Here is a 25,004-nt window from a genome sequence, read left to right as displayed (position 1 = left end):
TTTCTGACTTTCTTCTTTCTTCTTTCTAGCTTTAGGAAGGAAGCATTAGCAGTGAAGTGAATCTGTAAACATCTTTCATCGGTACTGCCATTTGAAAAGATCAACAACAAAAAAATCCATGAGCAGAAACAGCCTTCCCACTCTCTAGTGCAGTGGTTCTCAACCTTCCTAATGCCGCAACCCTTCAGTACAGTCCCTCGTGCCGTGGTGACCCCCAACCATAAAATTATTTTCATGGCGACTTCATAACTGTAGTTTTGCTGCTGTTATGAATCATAATGTAAATATATGATATGCTACCCCTGTGAAAGGGTCCTTATCCTCCAAAAAGGTCATGACCCCCAGGTGGAGAACCATTGCTCTAGTGTCTTCTACAGTATCTGTCTTCAGTGTTTGGTTCTCATTGTAGAGGTCTTTCACCCCTGTGGTAAGGTTGATTCCTACATATTTTATTGTCAGAGGACTAGTGGAATGGAACTATTCATTTTTTGTTTTGTTTCTTAGCAAGTTCACTATTACTTCATACAGAAGGTACCACAGGGTAGCTTGCTGATCTCTGTTTGCCCCGCTTCTTCACTGGACTTTTTCAGTTCTTAGAGCTTCTGGTTATCAGCCCATGTCGCCTGCAGACATGGATGCTTCTGCTTCCCCTCTCCTAGTCGGATTCTCTGACCTGATGACTTTGTATTCTTGCCCTAGTTAGCAGGCTGAGACTAGTTAGTTACTCTAGGTTGTAGCTCCTCTGCAATTTTCGCCGCCCTTCATTTGCCGCTTTTGACTCCCACTCCAAAAGGAAGCAGAACCGGTTGGTAAAGTAAGTAGTATCCGGTGGGCTCTGCACATCTGGATTAACAGGCAAAAGGCCTTGCATCGTCACAGTTTTGAAAAAGAAATTTAACTCTTATATCATTTAATTATTTTTCAGTCTTGGGACTCAGACCTAGCCCGCATTGCAAAATCGTGGGCTAAAGTTTGTCAGTTTGAACACAACCCACGGCTGAAATCACGGCTGCACCCGAACTTCACCGCAGTGGGAGAAAATATCTGGACTGGGTCTTTAAGCCTCTTTTCAGTATCTTCAGCCATTTCATCCTGGTACAATGAAGTCAAGTACTACGACTTCAGGACTAGGAGATGCACGGGTGTCTGTGGTCATTACACTCAGGTAAGTACATCCCTACAGCCTCTTAGAGTCACCTTTTTAAAGGTGGAAAACTGAATGTGGAGTTGAGAAAATATATAGTGTGCTAGTAGGGTTATAAATATGAGAGGAAAATGTACTTGGAGAATTAGTTACATGGATAAGGTCATATGTAAGAGCCATCAGCTCAGGCAGTATGAGATTCCCATATGAGATAGCCTGTATGTTATGTTACTTAAAGCCTTGCAATGTCTCTGATAAGTGAATCTGAACTCTCCTCACTAGCTAAGTGGCTGTAGGGACGCATTGTAAGCTCTCCAACTCAATTTGTTGACATATGGATGGTAGAGCCTCCCTTCTATGCTTGTGGTAAGAACTGAATGAGCCTTTCAGCTTAGAAAGGTGTAAAGCCCATGCTCACTTTTAAAAAATGGTTGTCGAGAGTTACATCCTCTACTGAAGAGGTTAGGACCACTAATTTGATCTCATATCCATATGAGAGATAGATATGATTTTGGAAGTCCGTTTTCTCATGTCACAAGTACAAGCCGTCCTTTTACCCTGTGGATGTAAAGGGAGATATTTTAGGGATGTTTCCGCTGCCTCAAGTCTATATGATATGAACCTGACCTTACTCCTTATTGTGACTCCCTGGCAGGAGGGGATACAAGTATGGCTTACAAGTCTGTTATAAAGTAAGCCATCTTCTGAGTACCACATATTTTGCATGCTTGGTTACTTAAAATTCAACAAAACACCAGACTTATTCATATACATTCTACACACCTTCTATACCTGGTTAATTGATCCTAAAGCCTTTCTTTTCATTTGACAAATTCCACTTTTCAAGAGGCAAGTCATACATCTCTTGCAGTGTGGAACCCTGTGCGGGCCCTTGGCTATATAGTTTCTGTGTCTCCTTTGCGCACATGACCTGTGTCAGGTGTCTTGCATTGGGCTAGTCATGCACACATGTGTCTCCCCAAATCAGAGGGAGCTAGCCTGAGAGCCAGAAACCATTTCCAACTGTATCCTGCCTTCCCTGCCTCACTCCTGTTTCTCTTGACTCATATCTCTGAGACTGCAACCCAATAAAGTATGGGCCCATAAGTTAATTTCTCAGGGGGTGATGTGCAGGAATCTGGGCCAGCACTTGTTGGTAAGCACTTAGCAAAGGTTAGCGATCAGAATCTAATTTTCTATCAAATCACATTGGAAGAGGATGTTGCTATATCTTGGCTACAATTCCTGCTTCAGCCTTAGAAGAGACTGTGATGTAGGTTTCAGGAAAATTCGGCTTACTCCAGCTTCCTGCTGGAAAGTTACCTAAAGTGGGGATTGTAACCTCTCCTTACCCTCATCTTTATGCAAATGATGTTGTTTGCATCTGTTGCCCAATGATAGCTGGTACGAGTATGGGGCATAAGTTCAGATTGAGTATCTGAACAGTACAGTATTTCTTGACACGCTAATTCAACATTTTACCTGTATATTCACTGGAGACAGGCTAGAAACTTCCCATTTTTGTTTAAAGGATTCACTAGGGGGAAAGTTCCAGATTCAATTTGGATCTGAGTTTAGATTCTGCCTTGATGCTGTGTGACCCTGGCTTGCTCCTTTGACTCTTAGTTAAAGATAACAACAGGACCAACTCTATGGCCCAGCCTGATCTGAAATTTACTGCACAGCCTAGGTAGGCCTTGAACTCAGTGAGCTTCCTGTTGCAGCTTCCCAAGTGCTGATATTACAGGTGTGAAGTACCATATCCAGTTAACCCAACTTTGAAAACTGTTACGGTTGAGATCATCAAGGTCTCCTAAAGGCCTGAAGCACTGTGTAGGGAAGTAGTGAAAGCTTTACTTAGGTAGGGTCCAGGCAAATGAAGATAGGGGTATTCATTTGAAAAGGATATAGGGACTTTACCCTCTTTTCTCTAATTGGACACCACAAGGTGTGACTAGTTTCTATAACCCTCATGACAGACCTAAAGGTAATGACAACTGACCACATCCTGAGATCATGACCGAGAACCCCCTGAGATCATGGCTTAGAACCCCCTGAGATCATGGCCTAGAACCCCAAGATCATGGCCTAGAACCCCCAAGATCATGACCTCAAACGCCCTGAGATCATGGCCTAGAACCCCCAAGATCATGACCTCAAACGCCCTGAGATCATGGCCTAGAACACCCTGAGATCATGGTCTGGAACATGCCTTCCCTCTGAAAATTTGTGTCAGTGACTAACTAAAGCATACCATGCATGCTAAGCTATATTTGCAGATTTCTAAAAAAGCACATCCAAAGATGAAGGAAATCTGGAAACACTATGGAAGGAAGTGCTGAAAAGCTAAGAGATTAAACAAAATGCTGAGAGAGCTAAGGTAACAGGCAGGAATGGTAAAAACATGGATTCCTGGCATGAGGAAGGAGCACCTGGAAGGAGCTGTTGAAATGGAGTTGAAATGGAGTTGTGTGAGACACTAAGTGTGTTTCTCACTTAGTAAGTCTGCTGTGGACACAGAATTCTTTACCTCAGAGCGTCTCAGATAAAACCAGTCACCAATGAAATGAATAAAATTGAAAATTTCAGAATAAAACAGAAGTGATTGGAAAGATTAGTACAGGGGTCACATTGGCCCAACAACATAATTGTTTTTCCACTTTTTACTCTCCCCACTCCCCCTCCCTCCAGTCCAAAGAGCAGTCAGGGTTCCCTGCCCTGTGGAAAGTCCAAGGTCCTCCCCCCACCCATCCAGGTCCAGGAAGGTATGCATCTAAACAGACTAGGCTCCCTCAAAGCCAGTACATGCAGTAGGATCAAAACCCAGTGCCATTGTCCTTGGCTTCTCAGTCAGCCCTCATTGTCCGCCATGTTCAGAGAGTCCGGTTTGATCCCATACTTTTTCAGTCCCAGTTGAGCTGGCCTTGGTGAGCTCCCATTAGATCAGCCCCACCATCTCAGTGGGTGGGCGCACCCCTCGCAGTTCTGACTTCTTTGCTCATGTTTTCCTTCCTTCAGCTCCTCATTTGGGTCTTGGGAGCTCAGTCATGTGCTCCAATGTGGGTCTCTGTCTCTATCTCCATCCATCGCCAGATGAAGCTTCTATGGTGATATGCAAGATATTCATCAGTATGGCTATAGGAAAGGGCCATTTCAGGCTCCCTCTCCTCAGCTGCCCAAGGAACTAGCTGGGGACATCTCCATGGATACCTGGGAACCCCTCTAGACTCAAGTCTCTTGCCAACCCTAAAATGGCTCCCTTAATTAAGATATCTTCTTCCCTGCTCCCCTATCCACCCTTCCTCCATCCCAACCATCCCATTCCCCCAGACTCTCCCCATCCTCCCCTCCTCACTTTTCTCTCCCCAACTCCCCATATCCCCTTACCCCCACCCCACCCCCCAGTTTCCAATTTTTGCCTGGCAATCTTGTCTCCTTCCAATATCCAGGAGGATAGCTATATGTTTTTCTTTGGGTTCACCTTCTTATTTAGCTTCTCTAGGATCACAAATTATAGGGTCACTGATCTTTATGTCTAGAATCCACTTATGAGTGAGTACATACCAAATTCATCTTTTTGGGTCTGGGATAACTCACTCAGAATAGTGTTTTCTATTTCCATCCATTTGCATGCAAAGTTCAAGATGTCATTGTTTTTTACCGCTGAGTAGTATTCTAGCATGTATATATTCCACAGTTTCTTCATCCATTCTTCCACTGAAGGGCATCTAGGTTGTTTCCAGGATCTGGCTATTACAAATAATGCTGCTATAAACATAGATGAACAAATGCTTTTGTTGTATGATAGGGCATCTCTTGGGTATATTCCCAAGAGTGGTATTGCTGGATCCTGGGGTAGGTTGATCCCAAATTTCCTGAGAAACCGTCACACTGATTTCCAAAGTGGTTGCACAAGTTTGCATTCCCACCAGCAATGGATGAGTGTACCCCTTACTCCACATCCTCTCCAGCAAAGACTATCAGTATTTTTGATTTTAGCCATTCTGACAGGTGAAAGATGGTATCTCAAAGTTGTTTTGATTTGCATTTTCCTGATCACTAAGGAGGTTGAGCATGACCTTAAGTGTCTTTTGGCCATTTGAACTTCTTCTGTTGAGAATTCTCTGTTCAGTTCAGTGCCCCATTTTTAATTGGGTTAATTAGCATTTTAAAGTCTAGTTTCTTTAGTTCTTTATATATTTTGGAGATCAGACCTTTGTCTGTTGCGGGGTTGGTGAAGATCTTCTCCCAATCAGTAGGCTGCCTTTTTGTCTTAGTGACAGTGTCCTTTGCTTTACAGAAGCTGCTCAGCTTCAGGAGGTCCCATTTATCCAATGTTGCCCTTAATGTCTGTGCTGCTGGGTTATACGTAGGAAGTAGACTCCTGTTCCCATGTGTTTTAGAGTACTTCCCACTTGCTCTTCAATCAGGTTCAGTGTGTTCAGATTGATATTGAGGTCTTTAATCCATTTGGACTTGAGTTTTGTGCATGGTGATAGATATGGATCTATTTTCATTCTTCTGCAGGTTGACATCCAGTTATGCCAGCACCATTTGTTGAAGATGCTTTCTTTCTTCCATTGTGTACTTTTAGCTCCCGTGTCGAAAATCAGGTGTTCATAGGTTTGTGGGCTAATATCCGGGTCTTCTATTCGATTCTATAGGTCGACTTCTCTGTTCTTATGCCAATACCAAGCTGTTTTCAATACTATAGTCTGTAATAGAGTTTGAAGTCAGGGATGGTTATGCCTCCAGAAGTTCCTTTATTGTATAAGATTGTTTTGGCTAACCTGGTTTTTTTTTGTTTTGCCATATAAAGTTGATTATTGTTCTCTCAAGGTCTGTGAAGAATTTTAATGGGATTTTGATGGGGATTGCATTGAATCTATAGATTGCTTTTGGTAGAATTGCCATTTTTACTATGTTGATTCTCTCAATCCAAGAGCAAGGGAGATCCTTCCATTTTCTGGTATCCTCTTCAATTTCTTTCTTCAAAGACTTAAAGTTCTTGTCAAATAAATCCATCACTTCCTTGGTTAGAGTTACTCCCAGATATCTTATGCTATTTGTGACTATTGTGAAAGGTGATGCTTCTCTGATTTCCCTTGTGGCCCAGAAGGAGGGGAGGGGTGCCTTAGGGATAGGAAGAGAAGGGCAGTAGCTGCGGGGAGAGAAGCCCCTGCAGAATAACCAGAAAGATTAGGGGGTCGAGGAATGTCTGTGCTCCGTGACCCGGGCTTCTGCAGCCCGCCAGTCAGAAACACACTCACCCTCTGATGGATCTTCTGTTACCTCCAATGTTGTTGGCAATTTTTGATACTGCTCATTCTTAGTCAAGATGAGCTACATGATTTATGGGAATAGGTGGGAAATGAAGAGGTGGAATGAAGAGCTGGGCAGTGGTGGTGCATGCCTTTAATCCCAGCACTCGGGAGGCAAAGGCAGGTGAGTTCGAGGCCAGCCTGGTCTACAGAGTGAGTTTCAAGACAGCCAGGACTGTTACACACAGAAACCCTGTCTTGAAAAACAGAGAGAGAGGGGGAGAGAGAGAGGGAGAGGGAGGGAGGGAGAGAGAGAGAGAGAGAGAGAGAGAGAGAGAGAGAGAGAGCGAGAGAGAGAGAGAGCACCACCGAAGGTGCTAACTATGCAGCCGCATATTGACCTAAACTAAGTCTAGAGCACGAGACCCAGTTTGACAACACAGCTGTCTTCTTGGGAACCAGCTCTGTTCTTCATTTCCTCTACATCAGGGACAACATTTTACATCTGTTTAGTGACTATTTCCTTAACCCAGGTTTGTGGTTACCCCGTTTTTTTCCTTGCCTGTATGGTCTGATTTAGCCTTGTGTCCTCCAGTTTTCTATCTCTGTTGCTAACCCATGCTCTGAACTGCAGATGTTTAAGGCCAGCAGCTCTGCCAGCCTTTACTGGGCAGCTCCAAATAAACATGTTGTGAGTAGAACCCTGTGCCCACGTTCCTACCCATCTGGATTTTTCTAGTTTTCTGTCTCAATAAACATCACTTGGGTCCCCAAACCCAAATGCTTCCCATATTTAAAACAAAATGATTTCAGTTACACCTGTCAGATGTGACCTCCATCAGTTTCTAGGAATTTCATTACCCAAGAGTGAGTTGCCAGGGTTTCTCTGTAGTGATGGAGCCTGTCCTGTGCTGGGATTAAAGGTGTGCACCACCATGGCCCAGTGTGTGTTTATTCTTCAGTGTCCAGAATTGCCTCCTCCTTCCCTTGCTCTTCTCAGTTCACTTCCTAAGCACCAAGTGGACCGTGCTACGATGCAGAAAGAGTATTTTCTTACTTAACAGAATTCCTCTGGTCTGCTCCTCTTCCTTGCGCCTCTACTTTGCTTTCTTTTCCTGCTGCTCTAACATGTCTAGGGACTTGCACCCCAGGAACCTTTATCTCTGAGAATGGATGTTGTCCGTTGTCATGTCTTCTATGTTTGTTCTCGGTCCACATCCTCATCACTTGCGTCTCACTTAAAGGCATTTCAGAGTCTCCCCTAACGCCCCTTTGAATCAGGTGCTTGCTTCCATCAGGTTACCCTGTTTTATTTCATCGCTGTAGCTTCCTGTAGGAAGCATGGCTTAGAGCAGTGGTTCTCAACCGTCTTAATGCTGTGACCCTTTAATACAGTTCTTTATGTTGTGGTGACCCCCAAGCATAAAATTATTTTAATTGCTACTTCATAACTGTACTTTTGCTACTGCTATGAATCATAATATAAATGTATGATATGTAGGATATCTGAGATGTGACCCCAAAGAGGTTGTGACCACAGCTGAGAGCTTCTGGCTCAGAGTATTCATTGGAATTTGAGCACCTAAAATTTCCGTGGTAAAGAATGTTGTACCCCTAGAGTTCCTTCCCATAATTATGAAGCCCTGACGATAATCAATTATTCCTTTCTATGCTAAGACGCTCTCCTGTACTTTCAGGTTGTTTGGGCAGATAGTTACAAGGTTGGCTGTGCAGTGCAATTTTGCCCTAGAGTTGGTAACTTTGAAAAGCTTTCCAATGGAGCACATTTTATATGCAACTATGGACCAGCGTAAGTGCCTGAATTAAATTCTAAAAATATATTATTACAGGTATGCATCTTCAACATAGAAAATGTATAAAAAAAAATCGCAAGGCCTTTAAATTCTATACCCGGAGACATACTCCATTAATATTCTAATACATTTTCCCGGTATGTATGTGTATGAGCTTTATTAACACTACAAAGGCCTTCATCTTTAAGAGTAGCAAGACCAAAATGCTTACCAGGGACATAAATTGATATACTGATAATACAATTTTATTGATAATATAAGAAAGGAGGATTTATATTAACTTATTTTATTAAAATAATAGAATACTTCCCACACTTAGAACAAAAAAACAATAAGGTGGAATTGCTCAGTTCATATTAATTCATTTCTTTTGCCGGTTGAGTTTTTCAGTTTGTCCCCTCTGGCAACGAGAAAAGCAATTCTACTTTACTGTGCTTGTGAGTCATACATACTCAAAAGCCTGTGGTCAGACCAGAAACAGACATTTTGCTGCTTGGTTCTAGTAATTACAAAAACAGTGGTGTTGGGAAGTGTACAGATGCACGTGTGTGTGACTACACATGTATGTTGGTGTGGGGAGGTACAATGCACATGTGTGCAGGTACCCATGTAAGTTGGTATGGGGATACAGACATGCATGCACACCTGTATGTTTGTGTGGTGTACAGATGTATGTGTGCAGGTACAGATTCACATGTGTGCAGGTGCCCATGTATGTTGGTGTGGGGGATAGACTCACGTGTGCAGGCACACATGCATGTTGGTGTGGGGGTAAGGAGATGCACATGTGTGCAGGCAAACATGTGTCAGTATGCATGGTTTTTATTTTAGATTTGCTCATGTATTTGGTTTACTTGCATGTTTCTATATATACCATGTGTGTGCCTGGTGCCTTCAGAGGTTAGAAGAGGGTGTCAGATCCTTTGGAACCAAGGTCAGGAGTGATGGATTGTTGTGTGAAGCAACATGTGGGTGATAGGAACTGAACCCAAGTCCTCTGAAGGAGCAGGGGCTCATAACCACTGAACCATCTCTCAATGATATTACTCACTGGGACCTGGGGCTCGCTGGTCAATCAGTAAGTTCCAGAGACCCACCTGCCTACCTCTCCAAAGCTAGTACTTCAAACAAGCACTGCCACTCTTGGCGTTTTAGAAAAAGTTGGGGAATAAACATGGGGTCTTTGTGGCTGCATGGCAGGCATTTTCCAGAGCTCTCCCCGTACCTTAGCTCTTTTATTACAGTAATTATCAGTTACTATTCACATCCTTGTTTAAATGCAAATGAATTGTTTCTAATTTTCCCATTGTTTCTTTTGGCGTTCATTACCCGAGCCCAATAGTGTATCTAGTACAAACTATAGTGACCTGGTACACTGGAAATACATAGAACGTGGAATTGTTTTTCTAGAATAGGCAGTGTTTGGATGGAAGTAATCAGAGGCTTTTTGGGTTAAGTAGAAAAAAATTCCAACATAAGACATTTCTAGATTTTTTCCTGACTCATATATATAAATATAATCTGAGATTTGGGGGGGAGAGTTATTAATCTCCCAGATCTTCAGTTTCCCTACCTGCTAACCAGAAACAAAAATAATTCATTCTCAGTAATCATAGTTAAATGAGATGGTATAAATTATACACCCTCCAAATATTAGCAGACTTCTGCTTGCTTCCGTCTCTAGGCATTTTATTAGCCTCCCGAATCTCCATCCATCTTATTCTGGGCTTGGTCAGGCATTCAGAGTAACGCACAATTGTGTCAAGGGCCCTCCACTAACTGTCTTCTGCTTCACAGAGGAAATTACCCAACGTGGCCATACAAGCAAGGAAGCACTTGCAGTGACTGCCCAAAAGATGACAGGTGTCTCAACAATCTCTGCAGTAAGTAAGATACCAAAAAAAATCTCCCCATAGAATGAAGGTATAGGTATTTGTTTTATCCTGGTAGCTATTTTCTAGAGAGCTGTAACAAGCCAATAGCTTACTGTTCTAGGACCACACATAAGCTTAAGGGAGTGTCCTTTAAGATGTGCCATGGTATGAAAGAAACCTGAAGCTACCACGGTTATGCCAACCCCACGGTTCTTTTGTGTGATATTTGTGACAAACTGCCTCATGAGTAAAGGCCAGGATAAAGGGGTGTGCAGGAGGGAGGAGGGCTGGCAGCCCAAGTTTCACTGTATGAATCCTGTTAGGAAATTGTGTGTGTGTGTGTTACAGTTGGAAATTGCTTTTTTATTCATAAAAATATTTTTCTCAAAAAGGGCAGACAATATAAACAGTGAATTAGCAAATTATGAAAAACGAAAACAAGAAAAAATAACATACAAGTAAAAAAAAAAAACCTCAAAAACAAAAAAAAAGATAAGCAGCATTCTCTCACTGCAATTCCCAAGGTCCCTTCCAGATCTAAATTTGGTAAACTGCTCCTCCTTTCCCCCCATTTAAACACTGGACTTTTCAGGTATGAAATACGCACCTGACCCATTTTTCTCCTAATGCATTATTATTATCATTATCTTACTCATACATAGCAGCAGCCTCATCAGGAAACTTACTAACATGCACCCATGTGCAGTTAAGTTCTTCTCAGAACCAAGGTGCCACAATGCCAGTCTAATGTACAGTTCTATCTTTGCGACCCTGTCGCTCTGCACCCCTCTCCTCAACAGTAACACACTAGCACCTGATAGCTCACTGAATGGTTACACTCCCTCGGTCTGCACATCTGCCCCCCTACAGAAATGCTATTGATGTCAGAGCTCCTAGAGCTCTAACTGGAAACGGTGTCTATGGTTGATAAAACAGGTTAGGGCTGTAGTCCAACCGCAAAAATCCCTGGGCTCAGCGAGAGACAAATTTGCATGGTACAAACAAGACCATTTACTTTAGATGATTTAACCTCTAGGCTGTCACTCATCTATTTACAAAGTTCAATTTCTACACTTTTTAAAATGGAAATGTTGGCCTGTTTGGAAGCACTCCACTTCTTTTGTACCAACACTGAATAAGAGTGTTTCCAACTGGAAAAAAAGAAAAACCACCCCTTTTGCTGTGAGGTTTTAGAGGGTAAAAATTGTAAGATAAGAGCTCTTTTTTTTTTTTCAAGACGGAGCCTGTCCTGGAACTAAAGAGCTCTTATTTAACCTAATGGACAGATTATAGTACTAGATGAGGAACTAAAATCCACTGTTTACCATTCACTATGCGAGACTACTGTGTGAATGCCGGAACATGCCTGTCGCGCATCAGGTGGCCTTAGCCAGGGCACGGATGTCCATCTGTTTCTGTAGTTGAAAGCAGACCTACAGCTCTGCAGATGCACAGGGGAAACCTAGAACATGCACACAGCAAGTTCACGGGTACAGCTGTCAGGAGATGTCAGGGAAGTGGAGAGAGGGGTGATGGCGAGTGCCCCATCCATCCAGGCATTCAATAGCAGTCCATGTAGAGGAAAGCTTCTAGAATACCAAAGCAGTTAGGGCACTTCTCTTTCCCAGTGCTGAGTATAAAAATCTGGAGCTTAGCACAAGTCACAGTCATGTCTCTTTTTCTCTAAGTCAGATGGCCCACTGCATTGGATCATAAACAGGATCTATCATTCTTGGAGAGGGGCTTAGGAAGTAACTTTAATTGCATTATTTAAAACAAAGCATGCTTTAACCTTTAGTTTCAACCATAGCCCAAAATAAGATTCATCTGGTGGCTGTGGCAATGTTAAGTATTTTTTCCATTAACTGTGGTAGAACACAAAAATTCACGTATTTTCAGTCTTTTTATATGAACTGAATAAGTTGATAATAGCAAAAACTTGGTTGACATTTGAAAATCAGTCTTAGGGTTTCTGTTGTTGTGAAAGGACACCATGACCACAGCAACTCTAAGAAAAACATTTAACTGGGGTGGCTCACTTACAGTGTTGGAGGTTCAGTCCATTATTATCACGGTGTGGAGCATGGTGGCGTATGAGCAGACATGATGCTAGCTCCATCTTGACCAGAAGGCAACAGGAAATGGTCTCTGACACCGGGAGTAGCTTCAGCATAGGAGACCTCAAAGCCCATTCCCACTGTTGGCCGAGACCCAAAATAACGGCACAGAAACTATTATTTGCAAAACTGCTTGGCCAATGACTCTAGCGTATTCCTAGCTAGCTCTTACATCTTAAGTTAACTCAGGAGGCTCTCGGGTGACTGTCTCCTTTTGCAGCAGCTACATGGCGTCTCACTGACTCCACCTACTTTCCCCAGTGTTCAGTTTAGTTTTCCCGCCTAGCTCTACTCTGCCCTATCACAGGCCAAAGCGGCTTCCTTATTAACCAATAAAAGCAACACATAACAGAAGGACCTCCTCCAACAAAGCCACACCTTCTATTCATGCCACCCTCTTTCAAACCACTACAATCACAGCAATTAAAGCTATATCAAGTTCATGGTTTTAAAGATGTAAGTCAAAACCTAACTTTTTAATTCTGCTTTTACAGTTAACCCGCGAAGAGACGGTGTCTCACGTAAGTATGCAAACTTTAAACTGTTTGACTGGGCACTGTGGACTGGGTCAGCACATGAGAAACTAAAGCACAATCATTTGTTTCACAGGTTACTACTCTGGCGACTACCCAGGAAGGCCCATATATCTACGGAACAGATACACATCTCTCTTCCTCATTATTAAGGCAGTCCTTCTCTTACTGTCTGTTATAATTACCATTTTGGTAAAGCACAAATATCCCAATTTAGTTCTTTTGGACTACTAATGCCATCGTTGGCAGGCGACTTATAAGTGGCTATTGTAAAACATTTGAGAAAAATGTTTCAATAAAGCCATAGAAGAACTGCTTAGTTTCCTAAATGTACAAAGAGGTAAACTAGGTAAACTCTTATGAATAAGGACTGTCTAGGTTGCCACAGGTAGGCTTTCAGCAAGAAACAGATTCCCTGGGGTTCAGATTTGCAGAATACATCTTTGATAACTCTAAGCCCAATTGCCCTATCAGCTCAGAGGTAAAAACACTTGCTGCTCTTGTGGAGCAGATTAGACACCCATAGACATTCTGGTACTATTTCCTCAGAGTTAAAAGTGAGAGATTTGATTTAGAGTCTTGGCTTTTCTGCTTGTGGGTTGTTTTATCCTGGAATAAAATTACAGAAGCCAAAATAGTTGCCAGTAGCAGTGAAAATCTTGCATTTATTTTCCTCAAAACCAAACGATTTGGGTGTTTATAAAGACTAACCAATGGCAAAAGACATTGGATTTGATCAATAATCTTGTTCCAAAATCTATATAAAAGAGGTATTCCTAAAATGGTGTCTAGACTGATTGAGCACAATGTAGATCGGTATCTATCATCGTCTTGCACAAACTTTAGAATACATATAAACGTATTTACAAAGACTGTCCATGAACAGACAACACTGAGCATGACCACTGCCAGGTAAGGCAGCGAAAGCCGTCTCAAAATCCTTTACGAAAGGAAACACCGTTCAAAGTTCAGTTCCAGGGTTTTTTCCAGTGTTACTTTTTTCTCTTCTGTTTCTTTTCGTCGGCCGCCATCTTAAGCTTAACCTCCTCTGCTGTAAGAGCTCCCAGCTTCTTGCCCTTTGCTTTCTTAACCTTTTCCTTAATAGCCGCCACATCAATCTTAGTTTCAGCAGGAGCTGCAAAATTTTAAAAGAAAATATGCAAATTTCAAATAATCCTTTTTAACAATTAAGAGACCAGTCAAAGAACTTTGAGAAAACAAATCATACAGATGAAATGGCATGAACTCCTTTACAGTCAATTCCTTTGAGTATTCATTAGTATGTCATGAATGCCATTAAGTCAATTCCTTTGAGTATTCATTATTAGTATGTCATAATTTTCTATATTGCACACAAAATGATTTAGAATTGGATTCCATAAGAAGTATTCAGTATAGTCCTTCTAGCTTCAGTAATTTTAACAAGGCTCATTTTAACATTTTTGTTGTGATAGCACCTGGTGATCTTAACAGGCCAAACTGTAGCACTGGTGTCAAAAGACAAAATGTAAAGTCACTGGAGGTAGACATTTTAGACCTCCACTCTGAAGCAACTGCATTACTGTAGTAATTATAATTACTGAGACAAAGAAAAATGTCGCCTTTGGAGGGTTGCTCTGACAAGCGTCACCAGAGGCAAAGAAAATGGAGAGGGTGGACAGAATGAGGCCAGATACCTGATCGAGACCTTCCTGTGGCTTTGCTTTTAAGCTAAGGTGAAGTGCGAGCTAACACAGATATCAGCTTCCAAGCCACAGCTGGCAAAGGCCCACGGCAGCTCTGTCTTCATAGAGGCAACAGATGCTCTCAATTTACATCTTTCCAGCCCAAGGCAGAGGCTGTGGGGTCCTACATGCAGCACCCCTCGATTATAAAAGCCTTAAATACACTTCACTTTGCCTAGATGTGTGAGATGGACATGCATGTAGAGTTACTAACCTTCCTTTGGCTTCACAGCCGGCTTTTCTTTAGGTGGAATGAACGCCTTGTTTCTTTCTTCCTGCCTCTTCGTAAGAGCTTCTGCTTGCTTGGCCTACACCAGAGAGAAACACGTTAGTAAACACGAGTGGTACCAAACTTTGCTGGGAATGTTGTGAGCAACCCTCAGAGCCTCACCTTGATTGCTTCCATCTTCTGCCGCTTCTTCTGTTTCGCCTTCAGAAAGTACTCGCCACTAGCCAACTCTTTATCAATCTATCAGAGACGGGGTTCACAGTTAGAAATAATGCAGATGAAGGTGCTTTCCCAATAAGCCACAGCATTCTGGGATTAACTGTGGAATCAACACTCTAATTAGCTGATCACAAGGAGGGAAGTGTGAGCTGAGGCAAGTACAAGCATAGAGATAGGACAGAAGCTGCTGTCCATGAAACAAGCTCATTAACTCAGGTAGGACCAGAGTCAGGGTTTCAGAAAAGAGTGAGGAATCAGATGGGTTCGGGGTGGAACTTGAGACTCCAAAAAGGTGGAACATGACTTAGAATGGACAGAAGCCATGAAGATTCAAGCCAGGTGAGGCTGAGCAGGCCTTTGGTCCTAGTACCCAGAGAGGCTAAGGTAAGAGGATGTAACTCAAGGCTAGCCACGACAGGGCTAGACCTTGTCTCAAAGGGAAGAAGAGAAGAAACACAAAGTCACTGTCTTAATTCTTGAGGTTGAACCCTCGTTAACAGCTCCACAAGGACACCGACCCACAAACACGTCAAATAAAATACGCTGCTCACAGTCACAGAAAGGTATGAGGGCAGGTTCAGGACGGCACTGCTGTTTCAGGAAACTTCTAAGCCAGACAAATGGAGGTGCCTGGCCTCTCCCTCCACAGAGTCAAATAACAGGTATAGTCACTGTTTGGGGATGAATGAGCATAAACACATGGGGTATCACCAAGAGATGAGTGTTATAATATTAAAAAGCCCAAGAAAAACATCTTCGCTACTGAGCAAAGGGAGAGAATGTTCCTACTCTGCAGAGATATGGATGGAAGAACGGCCAGTAAATCAATTTGCAGAGACAGCTCTTCACAAATCAATACATGCTAACACCAAAGCAGAATGAAACACATGATCCAGTCACCTCAATGGATACAGCGAAAGAAGTTAATAAAATTCAACATAAACGTTATAAATAATGGGAGACCCAGAGTCAGCATCACACTGGAAAACTTAAAAAATGCTCTGTAAGATCAAGAACTAAGATGTCCACTCTGAATACTTTTATTCAGCATAGCACCAGAGGCTGTAGCCACAGCAATTGGGTAAGAAAAAAGGCAAGCAGGCAATCAAATTACCTGTTTACAGATGTAACTATGTAGAAAAAGCTAAGGACTCTAATACACTAGTATTAGAACTGATGAATGAATTTGGGAAAAGATCATCATACAAAGCCATTAGCTTCTCTACGCCCCTATAACAATTTGCTAAGTTCAAGGGTGTCCAATCTTTTCATATTACAACATGACTCATCTACAAATGCAGTGGGCTACATTAATGGCTGACCTGGGAAACATGACCAGCAGGCTGAGCAAGACTGGAAAGCAATCTTACTCGTTAGAGCACACATGTTCGTACACAACTAGAAAGTAAGACCTCTGCAATGAAAATGATAAAACACTAAAGAAAGAAAGTGAAAAAGCCTCTTCCCTGCTAGTAGATTCCAGGAGTCAGTACTGGTGAACGCCCACGGTACCCACAGCGACCTATGGAGTCAATGCAGTTAGTATTCTTCACAGATGGAAAAAGCAAGCCTACAGTCCACATGGAAGCACAGATCTTAAAGAGCCAAAGCACTCTTTAAAAGGGAGAAAAGTCAGAGGCATCACAATTCCTAATGCCAGGACTTCCCACAAAGTCGAAGAAGTCACAGCATGGTACACTGGCACCCCACCCCCGCTCCAATCTCCCATCTGGTCACACTTTCCTCCTTTCCCAGAGGAATGCCTGCCTGGCATTCCCATTTTCTCACCATAATCTTCACTCTCTCCAATACCTCCTACCCCTGGCCTTTAGACTTTCCCTGGAAACTCAACATAGGACTGTGAGGAAGAGAAGACTAGACATTTTATGGTGCAGGCAAAGGAGAGAGTAATGAAACAAGACTCCAGGTGAGCAGAGATGAAATCCTAGCAGGAAGAAAAGACTGATGGGGCGGACAGGGGATCAAAGGAATTTTTTCTGATGGCCTCAAATATTATAGAATGCCAGTATCTGATGGAGGGAGCTAAAAAGAGACTCAAAGGACTGCCACACAGGCCTACCACAGATTGGAAACATGAATTTGTAATGACTTTAATCCACTTTAATTTTTTGGCCTAAACTTTTAAGATTTTGGGTTTTGCTGGGAGGGTGTGGCTGAAGAACAAAGGTGCACGAAAAAGAGATAGGCAAGAAAGGAACAGAAGTTCCGACCAAGAGCGTAAAGGAGAGAACCAGAAAGAAGGTAAGAAGTGAAGGAATCCATAACTTAGAAGCAAATGGATGAGAGTAAAGACTTCTAAAATGATTCAGTACATGGTCACAAAACGTTAACTCCCTGGGCTACTTTTACATACAGAACACTGGCTGTCTGACACCGCCCCCAACAGTTTACCACAGGTGATGATCACTCCCCAGACCCTTGCTGTCAAGTTCTCACATCCCGACACCTGCACACCTACACCCAACCTAAACTCTCAGTAACAGTCCCCAAATAAGCTGTTTCGTCTGTCCTGGATTTACCACTCGACACTCACCTGACTTTCCGGCTGCGGAGGAGGGAATGGCGTGTACTCCTTCTTAACACTCTTCTTCTTCGGTTCCCTGCGTTTATTCACATTTTTGTGCTTGAACTGTGGCAAAAATCTCTCCCAACTCTGGGTTCGTAACTCGGAATCTTTGGCCAACTCCCGTTTAATCATCAAGGTCTTTAGGCACATACATATAAATTTAAAATTTTAAAACTCACACATTTGTTAACACACTGCTTCTAAAAAGCAAAGGACAAGCTCCTGGTGTGTTCAGAACGAACCAATGGCAAGGATGTCTACTTTAAACCTGCACAGCTGGCCAAACATCAGAAACTGATCTGGACTGAGTGTAAATATGAAAATGAAGCTTAGCTTCCCTGCCAGCATTTCACTCAAGTTCAACTTGATAACAGATAGGTCTTAATTAGCGGGCGCTTCCTGTGGGCAAGATGCTTCAGGAGTAACTGAGGGAGCATGGGGAAAAGCCCAGTAATTGAAAGTTTAACTTTTACACCCATCTTAGTGACTTTTCAACTTCACGTTTAAGTGCACACCCCACAGCTCGCTGTGCTACAGCAGCATGCCAGCCCCATCAGTGACTCAGCACACACAGGAGCAGGACAGGCCTCTCCCAAAGGGGGCGACAATGCGAGCACTAAATCCCAAAGGAAGCCTTAATGCACTTAGAGAGTCCACACTTAGACAAAGATACACAGAATGCAAATGTCATCACCTACAGTCAGTTCTGTAGACTGGGGCTTATTTTCAATGCATCAGAGCGCTACAGTAAATGACAGTATCTCCTTCCCTAGTTTGTACAAGGGCGATACAAGCACCAAATGGTGGGGTGAATTCTACCCCCAATCAACCCAAAATAGCTTTGCCCAATCTCTATGCATATTATATTTTCATAGAACATTTTATTTCAAAAGCAGTTCATGCAGTCAGAAGTCTGACAATCATTAATGATGTACAATTAGCACTCACTTTAATATTATAAATTGGATGGATGTTCTTCATGGTATCAAGGACGACTTTTCGAACCTGAAATTTACAAAGGAAAATGAAGTAGTCACAAAGATTTCAATTAACTGGATAGAAAAGGACTAACTTACTGTAAAACATCCTATGGGTCAGGGACTAATCGCTACACTGAATATAGCTTCTCAATTGTTCTGAGTGGCTTCTAGATCTCCTAGAACAGGAGTCAACCTTCTCAATCAAAAAGATGTTTCATTACTGTGACCAGACAGTAAACAACTAACACAACAGCCAGGACCCCAGAGGTGTGCTTTAGAGGAAGAGCGCTGGATTTAGAGTCAAAAGGTAAGGGTTCAAATCCTGGCACAGGGGCTATAGCCGAGGATTAGAGTGCTTGCCTGTGGTACACAAGGCCTTAGGTTTGATTGCCAGCTCTGCAAAATAGATGATGATGATCATAATGATAATATGATGATGACGATGATAATTGATGATTATCATCATCGTCATCACCACCACCACCATCCTGGGACTGCCACATCACGTAAAAGTCAATTAGTATTCCCATTTCATCTTTGTATCTGCAAAATGGAGATGAAACTATCTCAGATCTACTTTTAAGAATTATGTAAAATTTTAAAAACTGAAATCTGATATATTACTGCTCCATTAGAAAAGAGTCAACAATTTATGAGAGAGAGGCCAACAGAATTACTACTAAAGATGCCCCGAGAGGGAAGCTGAACAGCCAGCTCCAGCTCAAAACAGTGTGAAGACCTGACAGAAAGATGTGCCCCAAGGGTATTCTCATAACGTTTGATAAGTTACAGAAACCATTCATGAAACACTAAAGCCAAAGAAAACGTGGCTTGAAGGAAGTTTTCAGAGTCTGACCTCTACTGGCTGCAGACGTTACTACAAACAAGGCTTCAAATACTGCCCACATGAACTACCCTTTCAAATCTCCTAAGGGGCGGCTGAAGATGCACAGACCTAACTCAGAAGTGGATGCCATCCACAGCTGTCAAAGGCTTCCCAAAACACCTCAGGCTCCAGGAGTGATGACGCCTTCAAGTTATGTGGCATACAAAAATTTACAAATGAGAAATCAAAGCACATTCCAAAAACACAAAATGATTATTAAACATTACCCAAGGAACAACTATATTAGTACCAAGTTATTTTAATTTCATCTGGTGAAAATATTAGGTCCTAGTCCTCACCTCCTTCAGGCCACTGAAAGGCCCAATGGCTGAAACAGTATTCCCCTGAACCATGACGTAACAGTTTGTTAGGAGTTCCAACGCCTGCATCAAAACAGGAAATTCAAGCTCAGTGCACAGAAAAGTCAATTACAGAGATGTTCCCACTCCACTGATGACAAGGACCTTCAGTGTAGATCCTTTGGGGCCAATAAGGCGCTGTCTTCTTTTCACAAATCTCTCTTTATTTCTCACCAGAGAACCGATTTTAATGATGTCACATGCAACATCATCCTGAAGTATCCGTACTGCCTTTCAGGAGAAAAATAAAATAAAATAAAAAAACTGCATCAACATTGTTCTTCTTATTCTTATAATAAAATCTAAGCACAAACATGAAAGTTGCGGGAGGGCAAGAGAGGCAGAAAGACAGTATTCCAGGCTGCTGACAAGTCCCCCCACTTTCCTCCCAGGCACCACCCACCTTGTTTTAAGCAGCCTCTCACTGGCAGGAGCTCCCCAAGCTAGCTGTGTACACACACCCCGGCCGGGTCCCAGACACACACACACCTGTTCAAAGGAGACACTCCTCGCCAAGAGCTTTATTAGGTCTCTGGCCCTGACAATGATGTACGGGTCAAAAGTCTTCTTGGTCGTACACACAGTCATGCTACCCTCGATCAAGTCCAGCGTTGCTTTAACATGCTACAAGGAGGAGGAAAGGGTTTGCTTTTAGATCATTATACACGCCCACCCACCTACCAATCGCTCCGCCTTTGAGCTAATTCTCAACTCGCACTACGAAGATGCTGGGCAGTTAACATACAAATAATGAGAACTGGATTAATTTCGTATTTGACAAGGGATAAGAAACCGAAGCAATTGGAACCAAGACTGAGAGAGGATTTTCCTTTCAAAATTCTTTCTACATTATTAAGGGACTAAATACAAAACAAATCACAGGTTACAGAGAAACAGGCATCAGTAAAGAGAACACTGATCTCAACAGCAATAACCTGATGTTCAGCAAATAATTTCCTCTGTGCACATGGGAGCATGAGAAGAGGGAGCGTGCACGTTCACACACATGGCATGTAGAGCCCAGAGCTCAATGCCCTGCACTGCTCCCCAAACCCTGCCTGGAGCCCCCCAACTCATGGGTTCTGTCATGGGTTCCGGGGATAGAACTCTTTTGGTCCTAGCGGTTGACTGCAAGCATTTTACCAACTGAGCCATCTCCACAGCCCCAAGAACTACATCTGAACAGAACAAAGCAAAATGCTCTTTGTGGACTTGTGACACATTTAGAGGAATCCTCAATCATGGTGAGCAGTGCATAACTCAACAACAGTGCTGTAGAGATTTGTCAACAGGAAAAAAAATAGGGAAACACTGGGGTATCAGCAGTTCTTGTTTAAGATAAAACTTGAGACGGGCGGTGGTGGCGCACGCCTTTAATCCCAGCACTCGGGAGGCAGAGGCAGGCGGATCTCTGTGAGTTCGAGACCAGCCTGGTCTACAAGAGCTAGTTCCAGGACAGGCTCCAAAGCCACAGAGAAACCCTGTCTCGAAAAACCAAAAAGATAAAACTTGACACATGGCCTGGCTCAACCTGGCCAAGTACATGGTAACCATTACTGCCTGGAAAAGGCATTTGGAATTCTAGATGTCACGGGTGACTTCAGACAGTTTGAGACACCTCTACATTATGAAACTCATAGGAATTTCTCACTTTATTATGCACAAAATTAAAAATGAACTGTAGGTGGCTGGAGAGATGCCTCAGTGGTTAAGACTACTGGTTGTTCTTCTAGTGGACCAGGGTTCAATTCCCATCACCCACATGATAGCTCACAACTGTCTAACTCTAAGATATGACACCCTCACACAACATACAAGCAGGCAAAAGAACACCAATGCACATAAATATAAATAAAATAAAAAAGAAAGTTACAAAGTTTTTTTTTTAAGAAAAAATAAACTCTAAGAATAAAGTTTACCTTGGTTCTTTTAAATACAAAAGGAATCAAACTACCAGATAATGTCAGCATCTCTGAAATCAAAATCCATCAGCAAATGCAAATTTCATAAAAAGTAAAGACAGGCTGAGCTGTGGTGGTGCACCCTTTAATTCCAGCACTCAGGAGACAGAGGCAGGTGACTTCTCTGAGTTCCAGGCCAGCCCAGTCTACAGAGCGAGTTCCAGGACAGCTAGGGCTATGTATTACATAGAGAAACCATGTCTTGAAAAACCAAAAAAGTAAAGGCAAACGCAAGAGCAAAATCTCAAAAGAACTCTTTAAAGCCTGCCTACATGCTCGTTCAAGGCTTTCTGCACCAAAGGCCAGCACTCCTTCAGGTAAGCCTCTCTGTATTTCGGGAACAAGGTCGCAAAGCTGCTTTCCTCCAAGAGCCCTCTGGGATTGTCCTCTTTGGAGAAAGCTGGTTCCTTCCAACCATCAGGGACAGTGAGGAGTTCCGCCTCATCTGCAGAAGAAAGAATTCCACATCATAATGGTCCTTCAGACACTGGGTGCATATTCTGTGCACATCTTCATAAGCTCCCCGATACACTCCTCCATTTCCTCCCCTCCGGCTTTCACGTTATTCAACATCATGACCACAACTCTACCATCATCATCATATCATCATTACACCATATCGGACCATCTGAACACACTGCAGTTGCCTCATCAGATCAAGTCTTCGCGGACTGGGGCACGCTTGTATCCACTCTAACTGGGATGTATCAGTAGACAGCCATTAAGACACTTCTACTGCACTTTAATAATCTGGCTTTCCTGGTATAGAATCTCTGCATGCACCCATGTATGTGGATTGTGTGTGTGTGCGTAAATGTTTTAAAAGTGGATTCTGGTGTATACCATCAATTAACATCAGTGTGATAGAATTTTAAGCTGTCCAAAGAGCTGTCAACACACGTTTTATGAATAAAAGAACCACTATTATTACTTCTACTTTATAGAAGATATTCAATCCAAAAGAACTACCAGACCCAAAGGGACAAAAGCTGAAACAGCCTAGCACACTGATAACTAAATTAAAACACCTCCAGAGAGTCCTGCATGACGTCTTAAAACTCCCTGGCTCAGATCTTTAAAAACCACTCAAATCTAATAGCTATGCACTGATTCTACTCAAAGACACCATCTATGTGAACTTGTAGCACCAGCACACGTGTGAGAGTTTACGGGAAGTGCTGTCTGGGCTCCTTCAAGACACAGTTATCTCAATCTCTGGGGGAGGGCCAGAAACCTCCACTTAAACGATCTCACCTGGCACTGTGTAAACCACTGAGCCCAAAGAGCTGGTCCTTGGCCCACGTTATCAGCCCCAGTTAGGGAAACTTGCTTTCTGCGTTTCTCCTCGCACCCACTTTACTATTTCCTGGTTGAAGTCCTAAGAATGAGCCCTCACAGACCATTCTCCCGTAGCTTCTTTTTTAAAATGTGAACTAAAACGCTACAAGAACTGGTAAAATGCATGCGTGCATCCCTGTTCCATTTAAACACGCCAAACGCTATCAGTCAGTCCAGGGGAAATGGGGACGCACCAGAGCACTGAAGGGCAAAAGAAATGAAGGAGGTTTGCACAAGAGGAAGCACAAATAGCCCCAAATGTGTCAAACTGTGCAACTTCATCAGGGATGCCCAATTAAAACAACCACATACAATCTCTTATCTGCAAAACAGCACACTTTCAAAACTGAAACGATAAAATTACTTCAAATTTGCAGGCACGAGAAATCTTACCTATGAGTGAGCCATACTGGCACAGCTTCCTCACCATGGCTGACTATACCTTCACAAACCTTCCCTTAAAGAAAAAACCTGGCACAGCTCCCTGTAGCAGTGTTAGCACAACCTGAACACACCCTGCAACTCAGTTTCCAATCCTATGTTCCTTACAGAAATCCTTGGGCACTCCCAGATAACATGCACAAAGGTGTTTATAATAGCAAAGAGTGGGCAGAACTTAAACGTCCATCAACGGGCGAATTTAAAGGTGTTTCATATAAGGCAGTATTATGTAAGAGCGAAAAAAAAAAACAAAAACATCAAACCTGCAAACATCACCTTGGTTAAATAACCAAGGAGAGGCTAAGACGCTGCAGGCATACCAGTTCCTTTCATTCTGCTGAGGCAAAACCAAAGCACTGTGTTGAAAATGATAATGGCTGGAGAAAGGTAACAGCAAACTTGAAGGAGTCAGATTAGTTACTCCCCTGTGGCTGACGTGTGGGAAACGTGAACTCTTCCTAAAAGTCTGTCAGTTCCTCAAGCGCTGGTTTGATCTTTTACCGATGCCTATAGTCCCTGCCGTGCTTTACGTACTTAGTTTTTAAACGCAACAATTGAAAAAAAAATTTAAATACATTCCCTCAGGGTCTATTTTCATACTGAAGGTAGGTTAAAAAAAAATAATAACAACGCAAGAGAGTAACCACACTCAGGCATCAAAAATCAAACTATCAGTCAAAGCTAAAGACTGAGCTGTGTCATCTAGTAATTTAGCTATCAGATAAAAGTTCTGACAAACTTCCCAGCTCGCTCAACCCCCACCTTTTAACATCCTCCTCACTCCGTTACCAGCACTCACTATACATAGGATTATCGATCCCACCTGATCCCGATCCGCATCCTCGTAACAATTTTCTCTGCCCAGAGCGCTGCAAAGTACTGCCTTGCCTTTCACGACTTCGTTAGATCTTCTTTTTTGTTTGTTTGTTGGAGAGAGAGTCTCTCTGTGTAACAGTTCTAGCTGTCCTAGAACTCACTCTGTAGACTAGGCTGGCCTCGAACTCACAGAGATCCGTCTGCCTCTGCGTCCTGAGTGTTGGGATTAAAGGCGTGCGCCATCGCCGCCGGGCTACCTTCCACAATTTCCTAACCCCCGGGCTTTTACCGGAGAGAGAATGCACATCAGCTCTCCTTGTCAGGGGTGCACTCCCTAAAAGCAGTGGGTTAGAAACACGTGGCCGACGCAGTCCACACCCCCCAATTAGCAATCCCAACTGAGGGCAGTCACAGTCTAAAAGAGAGTTAACCCAAACCCGCAGCTAAACAAAAGACGATTGCTTTAAGATCCACCAGCTCCCGGCTTCGCTCCTCACACTGTCTCACCTTGGTTCTCGCGCTTCTGCTTCGGCTTTTGAGAGTCACTTTTTCGAGCTGCTTTAGCAGGCTCGTCCGCAGAAGATGCCATCACGAAATTGCTTCCGGCGGCACCGGAAGTAGGACTGTTCTCTAATCCCGCCGGCTGCTACGTCTAAGATACAAAATGAGTTCCGGAGAATCCCGGTGAGGTCTGCGTGGTCTCAGCGCACATGCGCGCATA

The 25,004-nt window shown here is 43.0% G+C and overlaps 2 protein-coding genes across 3 annotated transcripts in view; one reads left to right on the top strand and one right to left on the bottom strand.

Annotated features, from left to right (window-relative positions):
- Glipr1 (GLI pathogenesis related 1) overlaps positions 1–13,525 on the top strand; it is a 25,518-nt gene extending 11,993 nt beyond the window's left edge. Inside the window, exons 3-7 of one of the 2 annotated variants that reach the window (XM_038314566.2) lie at positions 926–1,165; positions 8,103–8,215; positions 10,017–10,102; positions 12,705–12,731; positions 12,820–13,525. In XM_038314566.2, coding sequence (XP_038170494.1) covers positions 926–1,165; positions 8,103–8,215; positions 10,017–10,102; positions 12,705–12,731; positions 12,820–12,977 — 624 coding nt within the window. In that variant the 3' untranslated portion in view covers positions 12,978–13,525. Of the gene's footprint in view, positions 1–925; positions 1,166–8,102; positions 8,216–10,016; positions 10,103–12,704 lie in introns of both variants that reach the window. The other variant, XM_038314565.2, reaches the window with a different exon arrangement.
- On the bottom strand, positions 13,379–25,004 carry Krr1 (KRR1 small subunit processome component homolog). Its single transcript, XM_038314564.1, has 10 exons — positions 24,791–25,004; positions 21,961–22,133; positions 20,217–20,351; positions 19,833–19,958; positions 19,668–19,751; positions 18,451–18,507; positions 17,470–17,640; positions 14,859–14,936; positions 14,682–14,775; positions 13,379–13,878 (listed from the first exon to the last, which is right to left on the bottom strand). Exons 1-10 carry the CDS (start codon positions 24,870–24,872, stop codon positions 13,736–13,738), a joined length of 1,143 nt encoding a protein of 380 aa, XP_038170492.1. The 5' UTR covers positions 24,873–25,004; the 3' UTR covers positions 13,379–13,735.

The sequence above is a fragment of the Arvicola amphibius genome, chromosome 17, assembly GCF_903992535.2.
Source record: "Arvicola amphibius chromosome 17, mArvAmp1.2, whole genome shotgun sequence".
In the NCBI taxonomy this organism is placed as follows: domain Eukaryota; kingdom Metazoa; phylum Chordata; class Mammalia; order Rodentia; family Cricetidae; genus Arvicola; species Arvicola amphibius.
This window is presented reverse-complemented; position numbering and strand designations above follow the sequence as displayed.

Excerpts from the sequence above, each read along its gene's own strand:
- Krr1 (XM_038314564.1), bottom strand. The coding sequence starts at position 24,872 with ATGGCATCTTCTGCGGACGAGCCTGCTAAAGCAGCTCGAAAAAGTGAC. Across the intron at positions 19,959-20,216 it reads GGAGTGTCTCCTTTGAACAG|GCAGTACGGATACTTCAGGA; the intron begins GTGTGTGTGTGT and ends TTCTCCTGAAAG. Across the intron at positions 13,879-14,681 it reads GGCTGTGAAGCCAAAGGAAG|CTCCTGCTGAAACTAAGATT; the intron begins GTTAGTAACTCT and ends AAAATTTTGCAG.